The following is a 26,150-nucleotide window of genomic DNA, read 5'->3' as shown; positions in this document are numbered from 1 at the left end:
TCAATAGTTCTGAAAAGCTGTCACATTATCTGAAATACTCTTCACCCAGAAGAACCAAATTATGCATACAAACAAGTATTTTTAACTATTTTTTATTTAACAATTATATTTATGTTATATTTAACATAATATATGTTATATTTATAACATAACATATATTTATAACATAAATAACATATATTTATGTTATAAATATAACATATAACAATATATGTTATATTTAACAATTTAACTATTTTGAAAGTTACAGTAGCATGGAACTAGATGTTGCTCTAAGATTTCACTGAAAACAGACATCAGCATTTACTGGTGTTGGACAAAATCTACAACAGACACTTGTTAAATGCAAGCAATGCCTTTCTGTGTGTCCTCCCTGCTGTTTAACGATTTACCCATTCCTACACATTTCTGCAATTACAGTGCAGTGCCCAGCGCACAAGCACTTGCAGAAGCTACTCTTCATTATTTAAATACCTTTTCAAATGTATCTACAACAGCCAGCTGCAGATGCTACCGTCGCCAGCATACAGTAATATAATATAAAGAATGATTCATGGATTTGTGTTAGGTTCCCCCAGAAGTTTTTTTTTCCAGAGAAAGTGGAAGAGATTTAACCGGGATGCTAAATGAAGAGAGATCTATAATTAATGACAGCCTATGTTAGGTATACAGTTTTCTTTTTCTAGATGAAAGAATAAACCCGTTTAAATATTACTCCATTTTTCTTGATGCAAGGTAGTTAATCCTCAATTAGACAGATCAATCCCTTTGTTATGCTCGAGAAAACAACTGTTTAGAGTAACAACTGCATGTGACAATTACACACACAGTTATTAACTTGTCACCGTGTTTTAAGAGATACTTAACGATCTGAGTTTACACCATTGGTTAAGGAAAATATCTGGTATTTCCTTAAACTCCGTACTCTTCTATCCGAAACCAGTGCATCACTCTGCCCACGTGTCGCACATTTTCAGGCCACAGGCTTTCCAAGCCCGGAGAGCAGCCCCTGCTTGGGGCCGCGGCGAGGCAGCAGGCAGCTCCTGCTGAGCGGGCACGCAGCGGGAGGAGGGCTCGGGATCAGCGCTGCCCTTCCTCAGGGACACAGCTCGGGCTCCTCAAATGCTGCTGTCGTTCAGCAGTGGGGAACACCGCCTCGATGGACCCTGCTGCTCGCTGTCTATGCGATGAATGCATCACAGTTCAGAAACTGAATGACAAGTATTTGAAGAAATCATCTGATTGCTGCTTATTGCAATTATTCCTGTGGGATCTTCGGGGGGTGGGAAAATGAACTTGTGCCTCTTCAGGTTTGTTTCTAACAAGTAACATGAGCTTGTAATCATCCAAGAAATATCACCACCTTCTCCTGTGTAGACAGTTTTCCTTGAAGTAACTTATTTGAGCAGGATGTTAGAAGCTGGTCATTTCACACCACAAAGAAACAAATCTAAGCTGCCTGCGGCAGTATTTAGCATGCGGGGTACTAACAGGACGCTATTAAGCAGAGCCACTTTCCAGCAAGGTATTAAGCCACGCTCAGTTCAATACAGTCATAAATGCTGAGTGTGTGAAACCGTCCTACAACGAGCCATTGCTGAACTTTTGCAATTTAAGCATGTTAGGGGAGCAGCTGGCACAACCGCACTGCCCTGCACCTTCACGTACCGAAATGGAAGCAGTCAGCAGTACCCCAGTGCCCCAAAAAAGTGCCGCGCAGCAGGGAAGCTGCCACTCATGCAGCACTCTGCTATATTCCAGCAGAAACCAGAGGGCCCCGCTGCTTGTCACTCAGCTACTGCTCCCCCAGCACGGGTGGCTTCCCCTGATGGGCCTGCAAGTTAGGGACAGGAGGAAGGGAAGAATCTAGCACAAACCGCACCGTGACTGCAGCTCGGTGCACGTCTGTCAACGTTAAATTGCATCCCACACCTTGCACGTGCACCCGACGCTTTTTAAATATCTGATCACTCAAAAAGTAATAATAATAAAAAAATTTTTTTCACAATTTATTCAAGGAAATACCTTTGTAACTCGCTCCCCCCACTTCACTGTGGGGCTCCATGAAGACAGATTCAGTGCTTCTTTCGGGAAGGCATCCTGCCAACATATTGCCAATAAAGTAGTAGCACACTACACTTGTGCTATCTTAAAATACACAGCAGAATGTGCCAAGTTTCCTTATTTGGCAAAACAGTCCTTTTGCTTCCAGGATCTTTGACCATCCATTTTTAGATCCTAATCATCCTTTGTATCCAACATGGCCAACAGTCCTCAAAGATACCAACCTGGATTTCTGCAGCAGCACGCTTATTTTGACTTCAAAACCAAAACAAACTAAAAGAAAGCACACAATAAGAGAAAACCAAGCCAAGTAAGGTTAACCATTGCCTTTTCTAACAAGAACACTGACATGGAGTTGTAGTAATATCGAGCTGCAAGAACTATTGCAGAAAGAGAAGTTTTTATAAATAAAAGACCCTTTAAAATCATACTATGAGCTGTTAATGGGTAAGATGCAAACAAACTCCCCGCACACTCCCAAACGCAATATATCTCAGTCTCCCAATAGGTTAAGATAAAACCAACAACCCCTAAACTTTCTTGATCCAATTTAGCGGCAGCAGTGCAGATGCTGGGACTCGGGGCAGTGTTCTACCTACCTCGGCTACACGAGCAACAGCACTCGAGCCTGTCCTTTGTCAGAGCATGAGAACTTTGTGCAACTCCCAGTAATAACGTGTCTGATTTTATTTGAATTTATATAGGCATCACTGCTACAGAAGAAGACCTCAACTCCGCCTAAATAATTTGAGTACTTCAGGAGACAAACTATTCTACTTTCAACCTGAGCTGCACCAACGGCAGAGACCGAAGGCTCCGAACGCCTCTCTCTAAACAGAAAACGTTTTATCTCAGGGCAACGCTGCAGCGCTCGCTTCCCTTACAGCGCCTCGCCAGCGGTGCCCGCCGGGAGGAACCTGCACGAGGTGTGACAGCGGTGGCACCGCACTGACACCTGTGTGCGGGCCCGAGGGGCAGCAAAGCCCCACCTGGGCACCGCCACGTGCGGCCACGGGGCCCTGGCCTTCGTCGTGGCAGCGCCTGCACGCCCTCTCGCCTGGGCCAGCGGCACGCTGCGGGGCTGCCATTACCTGCTGTGTGCCGCACGGGCAGGTGCTGGAGGCGAGCTTCTGTGGACTTACAATTTGAGGACAAAGTCCTGGAAACACCTAACTGCGTGCCTCCAGCGGACAGCCCGGACGCTCTCCAGGCTTGCCCCGTGCTTACAACCACCCCTGCTCCTGGCGCTCCGAGAAGCGGCGGCCCCGGGGCCCTCCGACGGCTCCCCAGCGGCCGGCGGAAAGGGACAGACTGGGGCAGGGTCAGCGAAAGTGGGGGAAAATGAAAGAAGAAACGAAGAAGAGCCTGCCCGCGCACTTTACAAGTGAAGAGGGGAAAAGGGGAGGGGGGGGGGGGGAGCCCCGCACGTCGAAGCCCAGCCCGGGGGACCCCATGCCGAGGACCCCGCCGCAGCAGCGCCGACGGGCCCCGGCCCCGCGTCTCCCCAGCGCCGACCCGTCCCGACAGCGCCGACATGTCCCGACACGCCGTGCCGCGCAGCCTCACCCCCGGCGGCATTCGCGCTCGGCCACGGCTGCCGAGAGGCAAAGCGCGGCCCCGCCGCCCCCGGTCCGGTCCCGTCCCGTCCCGTCCCGTCCCGTCCCCCCTCACCTTCCCCGAGGGACTCCGGGCTGGCGGGACCCGAGCGGCGCCGACCCCGAAGCCGCGGCCCGCGCGCCGCAGAGGGAGGGAGGGCGGCAGGGAGGGGAGGGCGGCTGGGAGGCTGCAACCGGCGCGACCGCGGCTCCCGCCCCGTCCCCCGCGCTTCCGGTTCGTGCCGGGGAGCCGCCGCCGCCGCCCCCGCGCCGCCCGGCCCCGGCCCCACCCCGCCCGGGGGGCCGCGGGGCCTGAGGGGACGGGGAGGTGGCGGTGGGCCCGCAGACGCTGCCCCTGTCCCTGCCCCGCTCGCAGCTGCTGTGGGGAGAGCCGCGCTAGCGGTGGGCCCGTAACGGGTCACGGAGGGCCGCGACGGGCAGGTGCAGCCCCGTCCCGGGGCCCGTCCGCCCTCGGATGGCCGCCCCGGGTCAGCCAGCAGGCGGGGAGGCGGCCTCCGTCCCTACCGCAGCCCCTACCCGAGGGTTTCGGTGGCAGCGCGGTGCCGTGCCCTCACGGCAGGCTTTTGGCAAATTGGGGATGGGCTGTCACGTCTGAAGGAAGTGACTCAAAGGACTCGGGGGCAAGCACAATTTTTGTCTTGGGGCAGACAGGTCCCGTGGACGTGACCGCACGTTTCTGGTGTCGGCGTCGTGCAGGCGTCGATGCGTGGCCCATCGCTGCCCCGCCACACGCCCCGGCTCGGCCAGCACCGCCTGCACGGCGCTTTCGCATTCGCCGGCATCCCAACCCCTCGCTACCCCTCACATCACGCTGCTGCTACCTGGGGGTGTAGGGGTCCACGTAAAAATCAGCTGCGTAGCGCAGTGCCTCGTGAGGAGGCGCACAGCAGCACGTACATGGCAGTGCATCGCTGTGATGTATGGTATCGAGGTGAATCATGGAAGAGCTCTTTACCGGTGAATCAAATCCAGTGATCTCACCAACACCAGAGGCTTTTACACAAAGGCATGCTGTTTTGGCAAGGGATAGGCTGGTTAAAAGTTAAAATGCTGGAGCACAAGTGCACGTTTCTGGGCACAAAACACGGTATTCAAGCGTTCCACAACAGTTAACCAGAGTTTACCAAGACACCAAGCAGTCAGTGCAGAAAGTACACAAAGGGAAAGCCCAACACCGTGCGCTGGCGGCCTCCCCTCTGCTCTCCTGGCAGGAGGAGAAGTGACAGAGGGCAGTGAGCTCTGCCCCAGCCCATACCGTGCTTTGTGGCACTTTCCCTCTGATCTTAGAGCATGCACTTGGTGAGGGGGCAGCTGGTGAGCCCGGAAGAGTCTCCAGCCACAATCAGTGCAAGGTACCGCAGTGTGAAAGCACGAATACCAAATGCGAATCACATGAAACTCACGCTCTGGAGGAGGAGAGGTGCTGCGTAGTCTCCTGAACGCTGTGACTAACATGTTTATCCTTCCTGTCTGAGGCAATTGCCAATTAGTCAAATGACTTTAAAATCCATTTAAATGTTAAATCACTCAATTCGTAGGCATTTGCTGTGGACAGCAGTGTGCTCGCGTTCAGAGGCCTCCTGCCTGGGGCGTGTTGTCCACATGGCTGTGTGTGCGCTGCATCAGGATGTATCACGGCTGACTTCAGGCCCCGGCTGTAGAAAGAAATAGATTATTCCGGTAGCGCGTAAGATAAAACATAAATTGCGGGGGTGGTTAATATTTCCTGCTCCGAGAGCAGGAGTGCAGAGTCTGCGCCAAGAGCTGCTAACGTATCCCTGATCAAAATATTTAATTGCACTTGCTCTATCAGAGGACAGTGGAGCAAATGAGCAGGAGCCTGTACGTACGCTGCACTGCACAAGTATTGGCAAACCCAAGTGGTGAACTATCATAAAACTTGCATTTTAGTTACTGTAACAGGGTTTTAAGTGTACATGTTGGGGTTTGTGGTCCTTGTGCTCTCTGGTTAATGAGTCTTCAGATGCTTTCAAGCTTTTTTCCAGCATCATGAGAACTAAAGAATTAGGTAGAAAATAAATCAGTCATCGCAGTTTCTCATGTTGAAACACCGAATTAAAGTGAGCCAGCACGTGGCGGTACCGCTATTTTCCCCTTTTTGTCTAGAAAATTCAAACTCTGGATTAGCTTTGGAGAACTTCAACCTAACCTCAGGCTTCTTCAACACATGTAGAACAGGCAGAAAAAGAAAATATTTAAAAGCTAATGAATGTTACTGTAAAGCCACAAGAACTGGTGCAGGAGAGGGGCAGCTCTAGCAACTCTTAACTGAATTTTAGCGTTGGAAGGACTCCTAAGCATTGTCTCTGTACATCTCATTGCCACACTGGGCATGCAGTGACGTCTCTCTGCCTTTCAGCATGGAAAATACAGTTTCATGCGTACATCCAGGTGGTTTAAATCACCCTGGCTGCCAAAAGCAGCCGTCACACCCCTCCACTGCCCGGCCAGCCCTGCTCCTGCTGGCGCTGCGGTGCCCTCAGCCTTGTGCCAGCAGGGTTTTTGCATGGCCCTGTGGTCAAGTGGGCTGCGGAGATCTCAGGGAAAAGAAATCGCTTTCCCCAGCTCGGTGTCTGAATTCGGGTCATCGGGCAATTGCACAAGGACTCATGCCAGTGCACAGGGGGGGAGCAGCTGACAGGGGACAGAGCGCGGAAGTGCTTTTTTAGCAGTCGCGGAGGTTTATGCCAGCTTAAACTGTACGTGAAACTTGAGACAGATAATTTGGAGGTGGACACCTGCTCTGTATTTTTCAATTCTCCTTCAAGACTGGCTCGGAGTTCGGCTCAATACTTAGAAGTACTGTGGAGATGAGCTGCCGGCGTGCACCTCTGCTGTTGCACCCAAAACACAACCAGCAGCTCTTCTTCATGACTGGAGGAGAACTTGTGTGGTGCTTGTACCCAAAAGAAGCTGCACGTGGTCTTTCTGTTGGAGTCAGAGAGCTCCGGAACTGCTGTGACAGAAAATCACAGGAGTCGCCTTTAGATTTGTCCGTGCAAATGGCACAGAGATGGTTTGCCCACAAACAACAAGCTGGCACCACACGCACCCCCAGTGCCCACGCAGCAAGGGTCACGATTGGTCTTTGCCTCAGCAGCCCGGTCTTTGCTGTTCCTGTGCTTATCAGCTGCTCCTATGGTGTGAAGAAAGAGAGCCCGGAATCACCGTCGTGGGTCTTGCAGTCCCACACAGCTAGTGTTTTGTTCTGCCGCTGTTTTCTCATCCATTTCTCGTATTAGAGAGCAAAATAAGGAATATGTGAAAGTGCCTGTACAAAATTATGAACGTACAATTATAAAATATTTATTATAAATTAATTATAAAATTATTAAATACAAAATAGAATTATAAAATACAGGCATTACTATGGCAGAGGAGCCTTGTAGGTGATGGGTATCTCTCCTCTTTCAGGAGTGACTTCTGTAAGCACATACTTTGTGTGGATCAAACACATGCTTTGTGCATATTCCTTTTCAGAATTGGCAGGTTAGAGCTTGTACACTGTATTTGCCTTTCGATCTGGCATGTGTGCAGTATAAAAGCACATATAGCTTCTACAAAAATGTCAATATTGTTAACGGTGAGATAGCAATGAGATGGCAAAATACTATCAAGAAATACATTTCCTGATTGTTTTATGAGAATGATTTACTTGGCTTTTACTGGCACCACAATTTTTAGCTGATCATTATACTCGGCTGTAATCCAATCACTAGGACTCTGCTCAGTTACCATTTCATTACACGTTTTTAATTATACATAATAGCTTACTACTCCTTCTTATATTAAATTTTGTGGTCCAATAGATTTAATTTGTTGCTCTAATTTCCACACATTTTTTTTTTCTCTGAAATGTAATACAGTTTAACACTGTTTCCCTTGTTTTAAACTATACTAAATCTATTGTTGCTGTGCCCATTTGTGTTTTCCAGTCCACACCATGGCAAGCTCCACCGAAGCGGCAGTGCCTTGATTTCCCCCGTGATGTTTTCCACGTTGCGGTGAGCCTGGGGAGAGGCAGGCACAATTCCACCATGAAGGACCACCAGAGGAAGATGTCAACACAGAAGGTTCATCAGCTGATTAGTTTTCTTTATCAACACTAGTTAATATCTTACTATTTAGTACATTTACTTTTCTTGGAAATTAAAGGCAGCAACTGCCCTCATGAAAACTTTGGCCACCATTGACAGAGAGTATCAGCTCTTTTTAATGATATACTACAAGCTTACATTTTTGCTGCTTGTTTAATCCAGAGTTTAATTAGAAACAAACCCGTATATTGAATGTCACATCTTTTTCCCTTTGGGTTTAGCGATGAAATAAGACTAGAAAATGTCCATGATATTAGACTGCCTCAGAAAAGCACTTATTCCAGATGAATCTGTTTAGCTGTATCATCTCAGTTCCTCTGCCTGTATTTAAAAAAAAAAAAAAAAAGTGATTACCCACCCCCCCAAAACTAGCACACTATTAACACCAGCTAGTTATGACAGGAAGGAAAAAAAAAAAAAAAAACAAAAAAAAAAAACAACCGTGCAAACCTCTAACTAGTTTCTGGAAACCGTGCTAACTGGTCAGGAGCATCACAAAAGATATCTGCCAGACAGCTAGAACGGGAGAAACATTAGGGCAGGAATTACAAATGGAAGGAAATGTTAGATTTCAAACAGACGCTCGGCAGCAACCTGCCAGTACCGCAGCCCTCAAGGGTCAGACCTACAGAGAATGAGGACATCTAAAGAAAACCTGAGGCAACACTGGCTCTCTGTTATCTGAGAACAGCCACAATGCTGCCGAGGGTACTCCTGCGCAGAAATAATGTACACCTGTGAAAAACCACAAAGAGTCGGCAAATGCAGCTAGCGGATTCACTTGCTGGCTCGGACAGCATCTGAAGAAAGAACTATTTAAAAACACAAGAGGTGGTGTTATAATGAGGAAACCATGGAGAGCAGAAAGCTTATGATTATTGACAGAAGTTGATTAAGAAATGGATTATTGTCTGGTAGGATGTTGGAGTATCTACTGCCACTTCTATCCTACGTATCTTTATGTAAATTTACTTTAATTGAGGTATTCATTTACAATCATTATTTTCATTGGTAATGTGCTTTATTTGCATTTGAAAGCAAAGAGAGGAAAAAAATTAAACACAACTCGCTGACCCCTGCCATGTGACAAAGGCTTAGCTTTTTGTCACTCTGACCCAAATGGATTAGGGCCAGGAAATAAAAGGTCAGTCTCTACCAGTACCCCCGTGTGTCACATTTTCATTACATGGTGTTTCCAAGAAAAATATTCCAATTTGCCTAGGTAATTATGCATTCTTTATGCATTTTCATGTAGTTTTCTGAGTTTATTCTGAATTCAAAAATTACCTTTGACTGCCGAGCCTATTAAAAACCAACCCTTTGTGAAATATCCCTCAGTAGTTAGGTGTATGTGCTAGATTTTGTAGCGGTACGTGCTCTATTTTTTTGCCCACTTAATTACAAGAATCTTCCTTTTCACAGTAGTCCCCCCATCACTGGAGCCATAAGCCACCAGGACCAGAAGACCATGGTTGCATTACGTTCCTCTGGGAACTTGCAAGGTATTTCCTTAGTTAGGTACTTAGGTGTAAAGCAGCATTTGCTTGCTAAAACAGTGCTTGGGGCAGATGAAATAAGAGCGAGTCTTACCTGCTGTGGGATGGCGCTCAGGTAAATATATGGAGGATGCACCCCAGGTGCTTGGTTAACACACAGACTGCAGCATCTCGCCATGGGGATGCCCCTTGTCCTGCAGCCGTGCTGGCCGGGGCAGGCAGTGCCCATGCCTGGGGGATGCCTCTGCTGTTCCCAGGGGGTCCCCTGGCCTCCCCTGGCTTCCCTCAGCCCAGCTGTGGGCAGGATGGGGGGGAGGCAGGGCTCCACTGGGTGTTTGTGCCGAGCCAAACTTAGTCTGCTAGAGAAGTTTCTGGTTTAGTAATTTTAATGATAACTTTTTAATCTGGTCATTATTTTCTTTGATTGCTAATGCATTGACCTCTGGTGACAGCGGCTGCTTGTGCCTGCTAAACTTTAATGCAGGACACAGTAAAGAACATTATGATTATTTGAAAAGGCAAGGTGTAATGCATTTCAGATTAACAGTGAAGAAAGGCTATTCAAGTTAGAGCTTCACTTTGCCATATCACTCTCTATGCTGCTTTCCTTATTATCAGTACAAAAAATGAAATGGGAATAGCACATCTTTTAATTTTCTTCCACTATTACCTCTTGATTTGCATTCAGAGCTCCCAGAAGAAATACTGCTGAATTCAGAAGTAGTCTATTTAAGCTGCATGGTGTTTAAAAATTGCTGGAAGAGGTTAAGGTACTGTATATTATGCAGTTGACCTTACTAAGAAGCTACGTTAACAATTTAGACTTATAATTTTCTGCCGTTACATTTTGTTAAATTTTTTTTTTGAAGCAAAATTCATTATCTCTTTTGGTACCCCTGCAGGTTAAACCTTTTGATTTCTTTCTGACTTATTTTGTAAGATTTCCAAATTGTATTTAAACTTCTCGTACTTAAAGGGTTGTTTTGCCACTGTCTCTTTGAAAAGAGGTTTTTTTTTTTTTTTTTGTCTCTGTCTCTTTCTTTGTACTTGGTCTGCAGTGGCTGTGTGCCTTCACAGCATTTTCCTTAGGAGGAAAAAAAAACACACCCTCCATGTGTAGGAGTCCTGCAAATACATTTCAACTCTTTTGTCTAGCACTTACCTGTCTTTACAGCTGATCAGGTTAGAACAAGGTGTCTGGATCCTGCCTATACCAAACAGCAATAGCCTCCTGGTATGTTGGGCTCAGCCTCCTCGGATTTAGTCTTTGTTCCGTGGCTCTACCTAGTGATGACCAGCACCAAGGCTGGGCATGGAGAAGAGTAACAAATCCTAACAAAGCTACAACAGGGACATGTGCCGGGGAGGGGAGAAATCAATCTTGTGATTCTTTAGGCCGTGTAGCCCTTAGAAGAGATGTTTGTTTATGCGTTTTGACATTTTAATGTTTCCTGAGTTCCTATTCATTCTTCGCGCTATTGCAACAGTCACTTAGGCTTCAGACAGCAAGAGCAATGGATCAACAGCTGCCTTCCCGTTGTAAAGTCAACAAAGGGAGCGAGAGGAGCCCCGTACGGATCCCAGAGCCAGAAGGTAGTTTTATTCATTTAATCTCTAGGTATGTAGTCTGTGATCAGCACCATAGCAACTATCTGAGCCACTTGACTGAGTTATATGCACAGATAGCAACACTTGTTATTTATACAGCACCCTTTATTGGAAAATTTAAAAATGACAGATACCAGTTTCATTGAGATAGGTAAACTGCATTCATTTGTTGATACGGAAGCGCCATAAAAACTCCATGTCACTGGGCTGTATCTACGTGATAGAGACTGTTTGGCAACAAATAAGTGAAACAGTTAAAGGTTCTAAGGAATAAAAGAATAAATAAAGGGGATAAAAACATATTAAACGGATGAAGAATCAGCCTACGTGCAGAGCCAATCTGAAACTTGGCAGCTTTATAAACCAGTTAACACAGAAATAAATGAGAGTCCAAACAATAGGAATAAATCTGGAACAAATAAAATCATGAACTCACAAATATTATGAATCAATTGTAAAGATAAAAACATCTTACAAATTAATTCTGTCCCTATGGTTTATTCTAACGCATACTTTGCTTCTGGGAAGGTTCTGTATCTAAAAAAGCTATATGAAGTATACTCACAGGGCAGTACAAAGAGAAATAAGAAATATTTCTCACTTGAAATAAGAAGTCAGAAATTTGTCTGTGTATTTGGCTGGTTTTCCTCTGAATCATCTTGAACTTCTAGTCAGACAGAAAAGCTAAAATAAATTATGTCATCATGCTGCAGAATATTTCTTAACTGTGTAATTCTTTCCTTTGCAGAATGCAGGTACAGAACAGCTAGTGGTCTAATGTGTCAGCATTTCCCTGGTGACCTTCAGCTTTTGCAGAATTTATGTTTTGACATAAGGATTAAATTATTTTTATAAATAAATAAAACTTTATGTGTATTTGGACTCCACACAACCCTGGTCAACTCCAAAAAAGTATGCTCTGCATCTGAGGAGAAATGTAGAATGTATCAATGAGGTCATCTCTGAAAGTTAATTATGAAATAATCATTGCAACTTCTAATTTCAGGCTTAATTAGGTTTTTGACATCCAACTTCCCTGAGCAGAGCTGGTGAGAATGTGATAGAAAGTCTTTTGCCATGTAAACATCACCATTCCCTGGGCACCCACTTGGCCCCCTAACTGCTTGCACGGCAGCAATACAGCTAGAAGGATTTTGGGGGGAAGGGTAGATGCAGAATCACCTCATGGCTCCAGGACCCCACGTACTGCCCCAAGGGGGCAGAAGCCAGAGGCCTCTCAAGCACCACATTAGCCGAGGTCCCAGCTTGAGGTAAAATCCTGTCCAAGATAGGTACACCTTGGAGCATTCACATCTGTGAATGAGGCGGACAAATTAGTCAGATAAATGAAATGTCGAATAGATCACTTCTTCATTTAAACCTTTCTAATGTAAATGGTTTCTGTCTTTACATGGGAGTGTCGGGGCCCTCCTTAGAAACTCTAAAGAAACTGGCTAGTAAAACTGTAGTGCTGCAGCACTGCCAGACTGCCACCTCCCGCGGCAGGGGTGGATCTGGCTGGGTTTACGTTGGCCATCCGTACCAAAATGCACGTAGGCTAAATGCAATTTCAAGGCCAGCAAAAGACAAGTGAAGTTTACTGTGTTTGCCAGCTAGCAGCACTGGGATTTATGCGGAAATGAGGCTGATAGTGCAAATAAGGCCAGCGACTAAACCTTTCCAGCAATTACATTTAATAAGGGACTGTATGTTATTTACAGAAAACATACATCACACAGTTCCTACACATGAAATGCACACAAAATATAAAGACAAAAGCTGCACTTCAGAACATGCTAAAGAAAATAAATAAAATGTAATTATTTTTGCACGATAGCTGTTACATAAATAAATACTCTAGAACATAATGAATTAACATTTATTTACAGTCTGTTGAAAGTGCAAAACAATTGGCTGAAAATTAAGATAGTTGTAAATGCTTAAGACCAGAAAATATGTGTTAACCAGCCAGAATTAATTATAGCTGAACTTGAAGGTTTTAATGTCCAGGAAACTATTCTCTTGAAATCTGTTTGTGCATATTGTGCTCTTTTTGAACCAGTCTTTTGCTACCTTTATGCTATTGATTTTGACAATCTTAATAATTCATAATGGAATTTTGTAAAAACCTGATAGTTTAAAAAAAGAAGTAAAATGTAAACACAGAGTAATCTATTTATCATTCACAATATTTTCAGTCCTGTCAGTTTTCTGAAATGGCCACACTGCTTGCAGTAGTAGGCAGTATAAGTAAGATTAGAAAATTTTCTTAGTATCTGTTCTATTTCAAATGGAAATATTTTAAAGTGTTCTCTGAATTGAATTGTACCTTGGACCTCTCTTGAAGCTACACTTTCATCAGATGCTTACATACATCTTATACTGAGGTCAACAGTAGCTGGGCAAGCAAAATTGATAATCACTGTTTGTCCTGACCTAAACAATAAATTGTGAAATATAGACTTTTAGTTAGAGAGAAAAACACTACCACCCTTAAAATTGTTAGAAGCTTTTTGTGCATTTTTCACTATTTCATCTTTTTTGCATTTTTTTTTTTCAGTATGAGAAGTCTTTACTACACATTAAAATGAATTAAAATTACACAATATGGCCACCTTTAGAGCTACAGTGCATATATTCTTCCTCAGCCAAAGCTCTTTGACAGGCTGGTACATTGTACATTGCCTGAGACCTTAAGAATATGTTTTTGCTTATTTTCGCAGTGGCAGTGCAGTAGCGGAGAAAGTGAAGTTCTTAACAAGTGACCTTGACAGGATAAAAGATCATTTCTCATCATTGCCTCAAATGTTTATGCCCGACGCGGCTCTAGTCGGTGAGACATCTGTGATAAAGTTCTCTGGTTGTCAATCACATTTAATTGCCGCACATAGCTCCGAACATCCTGATGGTTCTTATTAGTTAGGGCTGCGTCAGGATCTGGTGAAAGAGAAATGATGTAGGATTGATACACTTAAACGAACAAATGCCTGAACAGAATGCATAACTCATTACAAGCTGTCACAGGAAACACCAGATCCTGGTGAGTTAAAAAGAAAATATTTAGAAATCTCTCTCTTTGAAACCTTTCCTTCATATCTGATAGTCTTTCTGGTTACTGCCCCCACAAATTAACTTTTCCTCCCAGATATCCTTGGCTACATTTGCTCAAATTGATGGCCCTTGGTTGCAGTTTTATACATCACCTTACCAGTCAATAGCTATAAATTCTACAGCTAACTAGCACGATTTAAAGCTTGCTATCTGCTTTCGAACCAGCAGTGTTCACACTGGTACAAAAAAAAATATAATTGATTTAAGCCTCGTTTCATGAAATATTTCCATTTCTACCTCAGTATTAAGTATTTGTGTAACACTGTATTGCTTAGTGGCTTACCCCATTCAAGACTAAAATTTTACTACCTGTTTACAGTACTTAGCATAACTGCCTTGTATCTCCTCCCACAATAATTATGAAATACCACTGACTGCAGATTTGAGTATCTTCAGCCTCACAGTGCACAGCTTACAATTTAATGAAATACCTGGAAGGTAACTTAAAAAAATTCTTCAAGAGAAAGACACTGAAGCATCTACTGTATAGATGAACACACATACAAAACACAGGTCTTAAGCAAGGTGCATCTATCTACTGACGTTTTGTTATATCACATATAGTGAAAATCGACTTCAATTTCTGAATAACTTATATGTGGAGATCTCACTAGTGCTCAATACATTGAAATTAAAAGAGGCATAACCAGAAATACCTTGTAGCTGAAGAAAAAGAACAGCTACCTTAACTTGATATTCTAGAGTTAAGCCTTGACCCAGTTGGAAAGAACAATTTTAATAAAAATGTATTTTTTTATATTATTTATTCTGTTCTTTGAGAAGGAGGAAGGCTGCTGTAAGGCAAAGTGAATGAAGCACGGGGGAATGCAGTGCCAGTGTAGACTGGGTCTCACAGTGCACCGAGATGGGATGAGACCTGCGGAGCAAGCCTGTTTGATCACACAGTGCTGTCTACGTACCTGGCCCCACGTAAGTGCTGATAATTATACCGACAAACAGGTTTTCAGTTCATCACCTCAGGCAGTTACGTCACCTATAATGTCATGTTTCCGGCCTGGCTTCTTATAAAAAACAGGGTTTATGCAAGGGAAGCATCTTGCATTTACCTGTGCGCTTCTGTCTGCTGGCCTCACTTCAACCACTGCTGAGCCCAGTGGCTAATTTCAACCTATTCTAATTTGACGGTTGTGTAGAGACCTCACAGATACATAGCTCCTTCACATTATTGGAAAAGAGATGGAAGAGAAAGAGCTTATTAGAGCTTCCTGAAGGATGGTTCACCCAAGTGAGACACTGGAGGATCCAAACAGGGAAGATTCACTGGAAACCAGGCTTTTCAGTTCTGTTACACACAGAATTAGTTGCAATTACTGTAGCTACTGATGATAATGCTGACTGTGCAGATGTTGTAATACACTTACTGAAAGATTGGCTTCGGCAGAATTTCACCGTCCTGACAGTGTTGGCAATCATGCGCTGGAAAGAAAAGATGGGATGCAATCAGGGAATAAGCACTGTATTTCATCATCATTTAAACGAAGCACCTAACTGTGCCTGAGTGTGAAGACATATGCCAATAAAAGCAGTCATATGAATGAAAATATAATTTTAATGCTGATATCCTCATATGTAGGGTGTGATTTGCATTTACACAGGCTTTAAATGAGCATGAGTGTAATTTACATGCACTCAGAGAACCCTTTCCCTTGCTTGGATGCTATAAAAGGCCTTAACTAAAAATGAAAATCAGCCCCTTCAATGTGCATTTCTTTGATACCATCTTCCCATATTAAAAAGTAAAAGGAATATCATGTACAATGGCTTGAAGTATGTACACCTTTTCATTTTAAAACCGTCAATTCCTAACAGCAAGGACATTTCAGTTAAAGAGCTTTCATATTTCATATCAGTTTGAATTTGAAATGCAGCCCTCCTTGAAAATGAAAGCAAATAAATAAATAAATAAACAACAAACAGCTGAAGGTCTGTGTTCACTGATTCCTTCTGGAAGTGTGCTCGATTCACATGTGAGAAGGACACAGTTGGGACTGTGGCCCTGTGGGCAACTTTCATCAAACAGACCTGTTAGACCATGCTAGCTTGCACAAGTGTATCTAATCCAATATGACAAGCAGATCCATATTTGGTGGATACTCCTATTGGCAACTCACAAAAAAAGCAGAATTCACTTCAGTCGCTTTTGGCTGTGCTCACTCCTCCATAAATAAAACATAATTTCACTCAGGTAAGAAAATAATATTCAATATATTTCATCTGATAAATCAGATGCTATTTTACAGTAGTTTTTAAGGAACAAGGGAAACCAAGTCATAAAGCAAAACATTTCAGATTTAGTTTTGGACTGCAAACTTTTAATTTGCTTGTGCAATCGATACCACCCAGGTAATACATCCACTGGTGCTGAGTAGAATTAGTTGTTCGTTACAATATCAAATAAACTGAAACTTCATCACTAAAACTGAATTCCCTTAGCTAGACTGTTTGACTTGTTCACTGCTTTAAGGATGATGTGTATTTCAGTTTCTTTTGCTTAGGTTAAGTTTTGCAGAGGAGGGAAAAGCTAATCAGAGCCTAATGTTTGTTTAAACGCTTTCATATGGTCCAACAATTACAACACAGTTACTTGTTTTAACATAGCACACTCTCACCAGGCTGCTTCATTCCTTCTTGAAATTTTGTGTGAGATTCACAAGGTAGTTTTAAGTATTGACAAAATAGAATGACATTTCTTACTACCAAACCAGTAAAACCTAGGGTATATGCTCTTCAAAATTCATTATAATTCACAATTATAATCTTATGTGAAAGCAATTAAATAAAACATTAATGTCATTCCAGGAATGGAAAGCACCAATGTAAGACATTCCTTACGAACGTACATGCTGAATAACCTTAAACATTGTCAAGCCCAAAAACGATCGTGGCTGGTGGTCAGCATTAGAAATACTGCTGAAACACATGCTATGTTTTTGTGGATTGCACATTGTATAATCAAATGAAATGTAGTCACTCTGAAAGTGATGTAATGTAGTCACTCTGAAAGTGATGTATTTTAATTCTAAAATGCAAATTTCCAAAAGATCACAGGAATTTAGATATGAGTCTGCTTATATTGTTCCTAAAGTCATATGGATGTACATGTGGAAAATAAGTAGTTTTCAAGTAAGAGTCATTTTTGTACTATGTTAATTTTCATACCTCTTCATTATTACTAAACAGATTTTCTAAGGCACTTACCTTGCAAACATTCTCATATGTGTTTAGCATTAAGGCTGTGAATAAGCCCCATTGATTTTGATGGAACCTCTTAAATACTCAAAGATAAGCACCCATTATAATACTGGATTGAGACAGAATGCACTGCATATTAGTGTTGGTTCTTCAAGTCTAACCCAATCAAAATGACAATCAAAACAACATGAACATGAAAACATTAATGTTCCATAACTCTGTAGATTCATACCTGTTTCTGACTCTTACGTGTTGCTGCTGTTTTGACTCATATGATTTCAGAAAGTACTCCTATAAAATAACTATTTCAAGGAAAGATCATGAAGTTGAATTGGACCAGCTAACCTGATGAAGTGTCAAGAGTGTCTGACTTAAAGGGTAGCTTTGCTAAGAACACTTCATTCTCATGAAGACTGCTGGTGCTGCTTGATGCGTTTTCTAAACGGGTTGTCAATATACACCCTAATTTTTCATATCAGTAAATTTTTAGGTTTTAAAGCCTCATTTCACAACAGTCTTTGAAGCTAGACTGTATGCTTTGTGTTTGACTAGTTTAGTATTAAGTTTCTTAAATGAAAATTTAAAATTTTGCAAAAAGGACTGTTCTGCTGAATCATTTTACTCTTTGTTTTCTTTATGTGGGAAATCTGTTCTTGAAAAAAGCATAGCATTCAGAATAGGTATTGTAATGCTGTACTGGACTGAAAGACAAATGATGAGAGTAGTGAAGGTTTTAAAAAGTTCTCACTATTTCCAAATTTCTCATTATATGGACTGTTCCAGGCAAGGAGAACAGAAGTGGCAATGAACTTGTCTGACTTCAGGTTCAGGGTTGAACTGCCTGTTTTTCTTCAGTTGGCTGAAAGGTTTCATTTTAAGGAGTTACTTTGCCTATTCCAGAGGATAATCTCATTCAATCCGTGCATTCAGAAGTATGCTGGCAACGACGAAACACAAAGGAATGAGGAAGTGGGTGTTAATGCAGAATAAATGGAGACTCTTTGATCGGAAAAGAACATCACAACCCAGTGGGGAGATTCTGGAGCATTATGTATCCTTGAAGAGCTCCTTTCACATTGCTATTTGCAAGGGCTATTGTACTTTCTAATATAAACCCCAAAGAGTTCCTCTTCGGAAGGTGTGAATTGGATGGAATAACAGCACATGAAGCGAAAACAGATTTCCCTCCCTGAATCATGCAGATTAAGTTGGATTCTCTTCTTTTGATGCAAGAAAACTGGAAACATGCAGAGAAAATGGTCAAATAGAAGTTTAATTGCCAACTCCTTATTTCTTCTTACGATATCCTCCTATTTCTTCAAATAGAGGATTACCTCTAGTTAATACCTGAAAAAATTAACCTCTGTTTACTCACTGTGCTAAGAAAGACCATTACGAAGAAGCCATACAAACCTAAATATGTATCTTTCTGAAATAGAACCGACCGCATAATATAACAAGCAACTGCAACTACTAGCATGCTATATATATACACAACAATACCCTTTCAAGTTTTACGCAGTCTGGAATGGTGGCAGCAGGCCAGCACATTATCTTCTAATCCATTCCAAACTGAGGTTTTAAAATGTTATAAATATTCATATATGCCATAGAAAACTACTAAGGGCTTTAGTCACACACTTTTTGCATAATCTTTATGTTCCAAAAATGAAAGAATGTTTGCCCTTTTTTGCATAAGGATCAGAGTGTGAATTCCCTTTTGTTCATCTCCACAAAACCCGAAAACCAATATGCACAGATTCTCTAATCCTCATTTCACACCTGAAGGGTGAAGAGGTTTGACAAAAAGAAGAATCAGTGACCAGCATCATGGTACTGTCTTGTGCTGCCATGGCAGGTCAGCAGTTTCAGAGCACATTCGTGACATCTGCTCCCTCTACAGGTGCTGTTTCTGAGACACGCTGCACGGTAGAGCTATGTGGATAGGTGCCACAGAAAGTGATCTTTGTTCAGGCTGTCTTATGATTTGAGAAATGACACTGATAAGTTCCCAAATAAATGCATATCTTTCTGTGAATTCAAATTCAGTAGTGGCAGTTTGAGCTCAGGATTACTCTGCTGAAGTAGGGAAAATGTGCAAATAAGCATGTGGCCATGAGGAAGAAAAAATTTATGAAATATTGCCTCTCCTTAAGGAGAGCCATGCCCAGTGATTTGTCCCTCTCCTCTCCCTTCTTTCCCTGGCAAAACATAATCCTTGGAAAAGGCTTTTGATCTTTTTCTATTTATGTAGTTATAAAAGCAGTGTCACTTGTATTACAATGAATTACTGCCTTGCAGTTTGCAGGTTGTCCTGTATGTGCAAAATCATACAGTTTATAGGAACTAATACTACTGACAGATTTGGAGGTTCTCCTTCACTTGACAAGAGCTAAAAGACAAATGTGTATTCCAGAACACAAACTAATTGTGTTTCCTCTTACTGCCATCTTTTATCATTCTTTCACCTTCTTGCAGATGACAAAATGTTCTCAACCTGATAAACTACAAATGCAGTATTTTAAAAACTTCTGCTCATTCCTTGTTCCTCTATGACATCTTGTGTTTTCAATTTTTAAAATATGGGTTTTCTAAAGCAACATGTATAATTAACAGCTACTACCAATTCACTAGTGGAGAAAAGATGCAGGTAGTTTTTACCACACAAGGTCAAGGAATATACACCAACCTATAAGGCACACCTGGGCAACGCCATGGTGGAAACAGCTTGTCTCTATCAGTTTATTACAATGAGATCAGTAAAGGAACTTCAATATTGCTCTAAAAGCATGTCTTGTTTGGTACTGAAGACAAAGCCCTTTAACCAAACACTTATACTGCTAATACCAGTCATTTAGTTATTCTGTCTACTTAATGATAAAACTGTAACATGTTCCAGGCTGGATTTTAAGGCAAAATTCTAGTTTCCACCATTCCACACTCTCCCCCCCACCCCGCCTCCCTGCTTCATGCAATAAAGTGGCATAGCAAGGAGCGTTCGTATTTCTGACACATTACATATTGCTTGCCCACATCTTGTACAGAGTAAATGGGTCAGCCTACAAACTTCCCTGTTTACACATAGCTGTGGCTCTACCACACGTGGTGTTCTCTTCCCTGACTAGCTTTCCCTGCCCTCCTACTCCTCACAGCCTCCTCCGAATAAGAGGCATCCATGGGGATGAGATGGGGAAAGGGAAGAAGGAGCAGGCAGTTACAAAGGTAGCAGCAGGTAAAACTCAGCAATGCTCTGTAGAAATGATGTCCCCCTGACACTGCCACTAACACAAGTTCTGCCATTACACCTCCGAAAAGACTTATTTATAGGAAAGTGCAGCAGGAAGGCAGGAAGGATTTGACTTGGTTCCTTTCCTTTATAGAGTGACTTTCTTTTTTTTTTTTAAAAAAAAAATAAATAATAATAATCAAACTGTCTGTTTTGCCCTTCTCTAAATTGTTTTGTCCAATCTGAAAAAAAAAAAAAAAAAAGCCCTGAATTTTTAACTGAAATAAAGTTCTTACCCATCTTCTGTGAAAATACATGGCTGTGGAGAAGAGAAGGATCATGTAAGTGGCCTCTTCTGTCTCCTTCAGGGAAAATGCTGTAGTGCAAGTTCCTACGTTATGACAAAAGCCTATTCACACAGAATTCCCCAGCAATGAAGAAACCACACATGCCCCAGCCACGAGGAAAGCTCTCAGCAGAGCTCAGGCAGCCATGATACACAAATGTTTAGGAAACCAGGCCTCACTGTTTCTGGCACTTAGGAAACTCCTAGCTCAGACACTGACAGCTCCTGCATGTTTCAAGATGCATCACTTAATATAAATAATAACAGAAACATCAGGAAACATTAAAGATTGAAAGGAAGCTGTTTCAGCTGAAGGGATGCCACGAGATCAAACTTCTACTTTTGGCTGCCAGTTACAGGAATAAAGTTGTCAGCAGCACATCAGCTGTCGGGATCAGAGCTCTGTGGTGAGAATGCAGACATGATGCCAGAGGCTGTTCTCAGTTTCATCACTGTGCTTACACGAGAGATGGAGGGACCCACCTCCTCTGGTGGAAAACGGCACCTCCAGTGGGAACTACCCAGATATTTTTATTCATAAACTTCAGCAAGCATTGAAGTTAGGATCCAGGGAAATCATTTTGCAAAGAATGAAGATGTTTTTAGACAGATCAGTAAAAGAATCTCCCCCATAAATTTTTAAAGGTATCTTCATCTGCTTGTAACAGAATGTCATGCAGTGGAAAACAAATGGCAGAAACTACAAGGGGCAGGACATGATTCCTGTAAGGAGATCTGGTTTCTGCTTTTCTCTTAAAAGAGCGGAATAACATCACAGAGCTGCTCTGAGTTCATACTTATGTAAAAGAGAGCACAATTTATCTGAGAGTTATCTGGCTGAGTGGTCTTGTCTTCACTAGTTAATATCTGGCAATTATGTGTGGATATGACAGTTTTAAGCCTAACACAAGTAGGCGGTAGTGACTGAGGTTTAACAGTAGGCTTTTCTTCTTTGCTTGACCTGATGACATATGCAAAAAGCTAAAAACTGCCGGGTCTACATTAGGACTTGAATGAGTTATGTGGGTGGAATCTGAATACATGTTGCTTTGAAGAGCTATGGGTTGAGAGAAGCAGTAGAAACACCATAGAAACATGCCGAATAGCCAGTAAGGAGCATTAAAACCACAAAAGATATACTTGTCATAAGGCCTGGAGAAAAAGCAGAAAAAGGTTTTAGGTAGAACACTAACTAAGGAAAGGTTTGGAGTACTGAGCTAGGAGAACGTTCCCTATTCTCTTGTGTGGAGGAACACGAGACATGATATTGATACACTGAAAAATAAATAGCATCAAAAATACAACAATTGATCTCCACTTTCCCCTCCTAAATGAAATGGTCAAAGCTCAGATTACTGATCAACAAAGGTGATACTATATTTATCTAGTATACAATTGTACTTCAAACCTTAGGGTCCTTCTAGTAAAACCATGCCTTGGAGATAACATATTTTTTAAGATAAGGGCATGTACAGACTTGGGTGAAAAATGCAGACCTGTAGCAGTCCAGATATAGACCTGTTTAAGCTATTATAATTATCGCTCTTGGCCTCAAGAAGTGTAAGTAGGCCAACTGAGGTGGAGAACAGAGAGTCAGTGACTTAGATGGCTGTAGCAATTCAGCTGCCATCCCTCCTGGTTTGGAGGTGCTCCAGCCAAGCCTGAGATCTCTTTGTATTCCCCCCAAATATTTATTATCTACACTATTATAATAAACTAGAACAGGCAGTGTAGGAAAAAGTAATTTCTTCCAGGTGGAAAGCTCCAGCCTTAGGAAGGAGATGGCAACAGTGTCTGCATATGCAATTACATAATGTCATTACTGCAAAGTGAGGTCAGGCCCTTACTCAGACATTAACACTATCATTTACAAAAAAGAGTCTCAGCTAAGTAGAGTGGTATTTCCACCCTAGGACTGTCCTGGAATTGGACTAAAATCTTGAAAAAGAATTTACTCAGTGATAATCACTCTTCTGTGAAGCTTTCTAAAGAGCTGGAAGTCCTCCTGTTTTCCCCTCCACGTTATCAGAGCTCAGAAGGTAAGACAAGTTCCTCTGTAGTGCATTGGAAATAACCACGCAGTGGATATGGTTACAGTAGTACTCAGAACAAGCAAATATAGATACCAGAACTGATTTGGTCTAAGTGCATGGCTGAATGAAGACACAGAAAGTCAAGGTTTAGCTTTGCAGTGCATTTGCTAGTAGCTGGGCATAGATAACTCTGGTTCTCAGATCTGTGCGTCATTAATCACAGGACATGGACATGGTCTTAGCAACCAACAAAACTACTTCTCACTACTGAGAAACCTGAGTTTCAGTCGAGATTCCTTCCATCAGAAGTTGCCTGCCTGCAGTTTTTGACCATGGTGTTTGAAATGATGAGAGCTTAGGTGCAGGATTTAAAATAAATTAAATCTGAGCATAATCTAACCTTCTGTTATTTATCTCCCTTTCCAATATGAAAGCAACCAAGTCACAGAAGTCTCTTTATGCTTGTTAAAGGAAAGAGGAAAATAAGATGTTGTGCACGTTCTGTATAAAGCTCCTTTCACTCTCTGAGGAGCAATGCAGAACTGTCCCAGCCTGTGGCAGTTCAGTCCTGTTCAGAGGAACAGCAGTTAAAATCATAGCGTGGTCCCAAACTGGCTGTTAAGAATTGTCTAACGCTGCTTCCTATCACTGCTGCTACCTCTCCTAGGAAACATTTTGGCTGTGCATGGCTCAGTGGGCAGTTTCTTTTCCACCTCTATGAGGTTTTCCAGAAACCCAGAGGACCCAGGCTCTCTGCACAATGCAGACTATTTTTGCCAGCTCCTGGTGCTGTCTTCACTTTCTCTGGCCGTGGAAGTCATTGTTTAGAAGTTCATTCTTGAAGAGATGAATAGGGAGGCCTTTTTATTTTTCATCCCGCAATCGTAATTTCAAAAATGTGATACATACCATTTTTTCAAAGTTTACTAGATTGTCAGTGAGTGTCTTGTTTCCCTCATGAGTAAACGTCATGTCTGTATAGGAATAAAAGCCACATTAAAGCCCATAACTAAATCATGGCCATACAAAACAACAGAATTTTTTATCTATGCCTTACAACAATCAAAGCAGCTATAAAAGTAAAACATTTAGGCTTTAATTTGAAGCATTTCTGAGACTAGTAAAATTGAGGTATAATATTCAGATGCACTAAAGCAGTTTTTCTTGACTCTGTGTCATGCTTTTTATAATGGAAAAAGATCATACCTCACACTGAGATTGATTTTTGCTTTTTCTTGATGCTTTTTACTCTTACTCTTCAAATATTTGACAAATAGCTTTCAAGTTAATAATTCTGGTAGCATCTAAGCTTACCTTTTATAAGAAGAGGCATGAAAGGAATTATTGGAGGGTCCAATTTAGCTACAGTTAGTCTGTAGGCCCTATGGTTTCTTGATGGATCCTTAAGAAAAAAGAGAAATAATTATTAATACGCATTATTAAATGTATTAAGACACTGCATGCATTCATTTAGATGTCATGGCATTTATTAAAATCATTATCTTCTCTTGTGGCTTTAAAAGTGCATCTGAAAGCTATGGATGCCTTTTATCATTTTCCTATGCAGTTTACACAATGAAAATGCAGCTGCTAAACACAAACAGTTTTCATACCAAATAACAAGGTAAGATATGATTACAAAATAATTGTTCATAAAAGGAACCACATATTTTACTTCCCTCCTTGCAGCTGCAGAGCCAGTATTCTGTAACACTAAAATGTATTGCCTGGAAAAATCCAGGTTGGAAAATATAATTTCCCATATGTACTATTGGAAAACATGTGATAAAGCTTTGCTGAGTTTCCCAGATTAACTTTGAGTGGTACATAAGTTCTCTCAGAGTAGGTTCCTAAGAGTATAATTTATTAGTCATACATACTTGTTTTAGCAGCTCTAAAATGGGATCATAAACTTCTTAAAGTCAAACAAGGACATATAAAATGTTCTGAATCAAGGAATTCAAATCAGTTACTCAGAAACTGAATTAGCTCAGATTGTGCATAGAATAAGGGATCTATTACTATTCACCATTAAGCTTTCAAATTCTGCATAGATCTTCTTGAACTTGCTTGGAAGTTTCTGTTAATAAAAACAAAAATAGCAAACCTTAATTAAATCCAATTTGTGTGGTAATTTTACTGTAAATGCTAGTTCCTTCTACAACGCCCTAAGTCAGGAAAGTGCTCTTTTTGCCAGATATTTCTAACAATGTGCTAATCTAAAATACAACATGTCTCCTAGCAACCAGATTATAAATAGAGACGGGACCAGCCATAAACCTGGATCCTGATTTAAACCCCAACTTGGATTTACTCCTACGGGATGCTTAGATTTGGATTTTTGTTTGGTTTACGTTGAAATCACTAAATTCAGAATTTAAGTGAAAGTTCAAGTGAGTGGCTTCAGGACATTCCTCGTTACAGCCCATCTGAAAATATAATTTATACACAGCTTGCGAAGGGGTAGCTCAGCTTAATTACTCATACCTATGATGAACTGCCCTTGCAACATTCAAGTCCATGCCTGGGCATTTCCAGGAGGTTTTCTGTTCACGCTAATGTATCATCAACTGCTGCTCTAATTCCTGACGTGCCCAGCAGCCTCTACTGCTTTCTGGACTATAAATTAATGAATAGGTTTTCATTCCACAATACCTACACAAGTAAATTATGGTCAGTTGATTGCACAGTGAATGGATGAAATGGGCATTACTAAATATTTTCATATTATGTTCATAATATCTTCATGTTACGTTAGACATATTAAATAGTATTCCTATAAAGACTATAGCATATGTTATAAATTAGTTTCAGAAATTAGATCAACTTTTTATGCATACTCACAAGATGTCAGCTTTCTAGTTTTAATAAGAAGTTTCACTAGATTTGCTGATTCAAGCAGACTACTACTGGCAGTGGGTGATATTAAAAATTAATAGAGACTTTATAGAGCATAGATTATTTTTTGCAATACTTTCTACATTTGGAGTGTGTACCCTAGCAAGATATTTACACTGTGCCACAGCAAGGGCCTAATTTTTAATGATGTGTGTGAACAACTGTGTGCCTAGTTTGCATATGCATGCAGATTAGGTATTTGTGAAATAAGTGGTATAATTGGACATTTGCACCTGCAAATATCTAATTTGTGCAAGCAACTAATGTAAATGCATGATAATATGTCAAAAATCGGGTCTTGATATGTTTGTTTTAAGCACAATCTCTCTCCCTCTATCTATCTATATGTGTAAGAATCAGGTTGCAGAGGTTCTCCTCATAAATTGACTGCTCTACAGAACCAGTGTGTGACAACATTTCC

The 26,150-nt window shown here is 41.7% G+C and overlaps 2 protein-coding genes across 7 annotated transcripts in view; both read right to left on the bottom strand.

Annotated features, from left to right (window-relative positions):
• Positions 1 to 3,899, bottom strand: part of MAP3K20 (mitogen-activated protein kinase kinase kinase 20) — a 90,981-nt gene extending 87,082 nt beyond the window's left edge. Inside the window, exon 1 of one of the 2 annotated variants that reach the window (XM_035331159.1) lies at positions 3,736 to 3,899. The gene's annotated coding sequence lies outside the window, so the exon portion shown is untranslated. Of the gene's footprint in view, positions 1 to 3,206; positions 3,336 to 3,735 lie in introns of those variants that run through there. The other variant, XM_035331160.1, reaches the window with a different exon arrangement.
• Positions 3,900 to 12,573: 8,674 nt separating this feature from the next.
• Positions 12,574 to 26,150, bottom strand: part of RAPGEF4 (Rap guanine nucleotide exchange factor 4) — a 148,188-nt gene continuing 134,611 nt past the window's right edge. For all 5 annotated transcript variants that reach the window (XM_035332469.1, XM_035332470.1, XM_035332472.1 and 2 more), the window contains 5 exons: positions 24,861 to 24,911; positions 24,146 to 24,233; positions 23,741 to 23,805; positions 15,396 to 15,450; positions 12,574 to 13,839 (listed from right to left, as the gene is read on the bottom strand). In XM_035332469.1, coding sequence (XP_035188360.1) covers positions 13,712 to 13,839; positions 15,396 to 15,450; positions 23,741 to 23,805; positions 24,146 to 24,233; positions 24,861 to 24,911 — 387 coding nt within the window. In that variant the 3' untranslated portion in view covers positions 12,574 to 13,711. The remainder of the gene's footprint in view (positions 13,840 to 15,395; positions 15,451 to 23,740; positions 23,806 to 24,145; positions 24,234 to 24,860; positions 24,912 to 26,150) is intronic.

This window comes from Oxyura jamaicensis, chromosome 7 (assembly GCF_011077185.1).
Source record: "Oxyura jamaicensis isolate SHBP4307 breed ruddy duck chromosome 7, BPBGC_Ojam_1.0, whole genome shotgun sequence".
Lineage (NCBI taxonomy): Eukaryota > Metazoa > Chordata > Aves > Anseriformes > Anatidae > Oxyura > Oxyura jamaicensis.
This window is presented reverse-complemented; position numbering and strand designations above follow the sequence as displayed.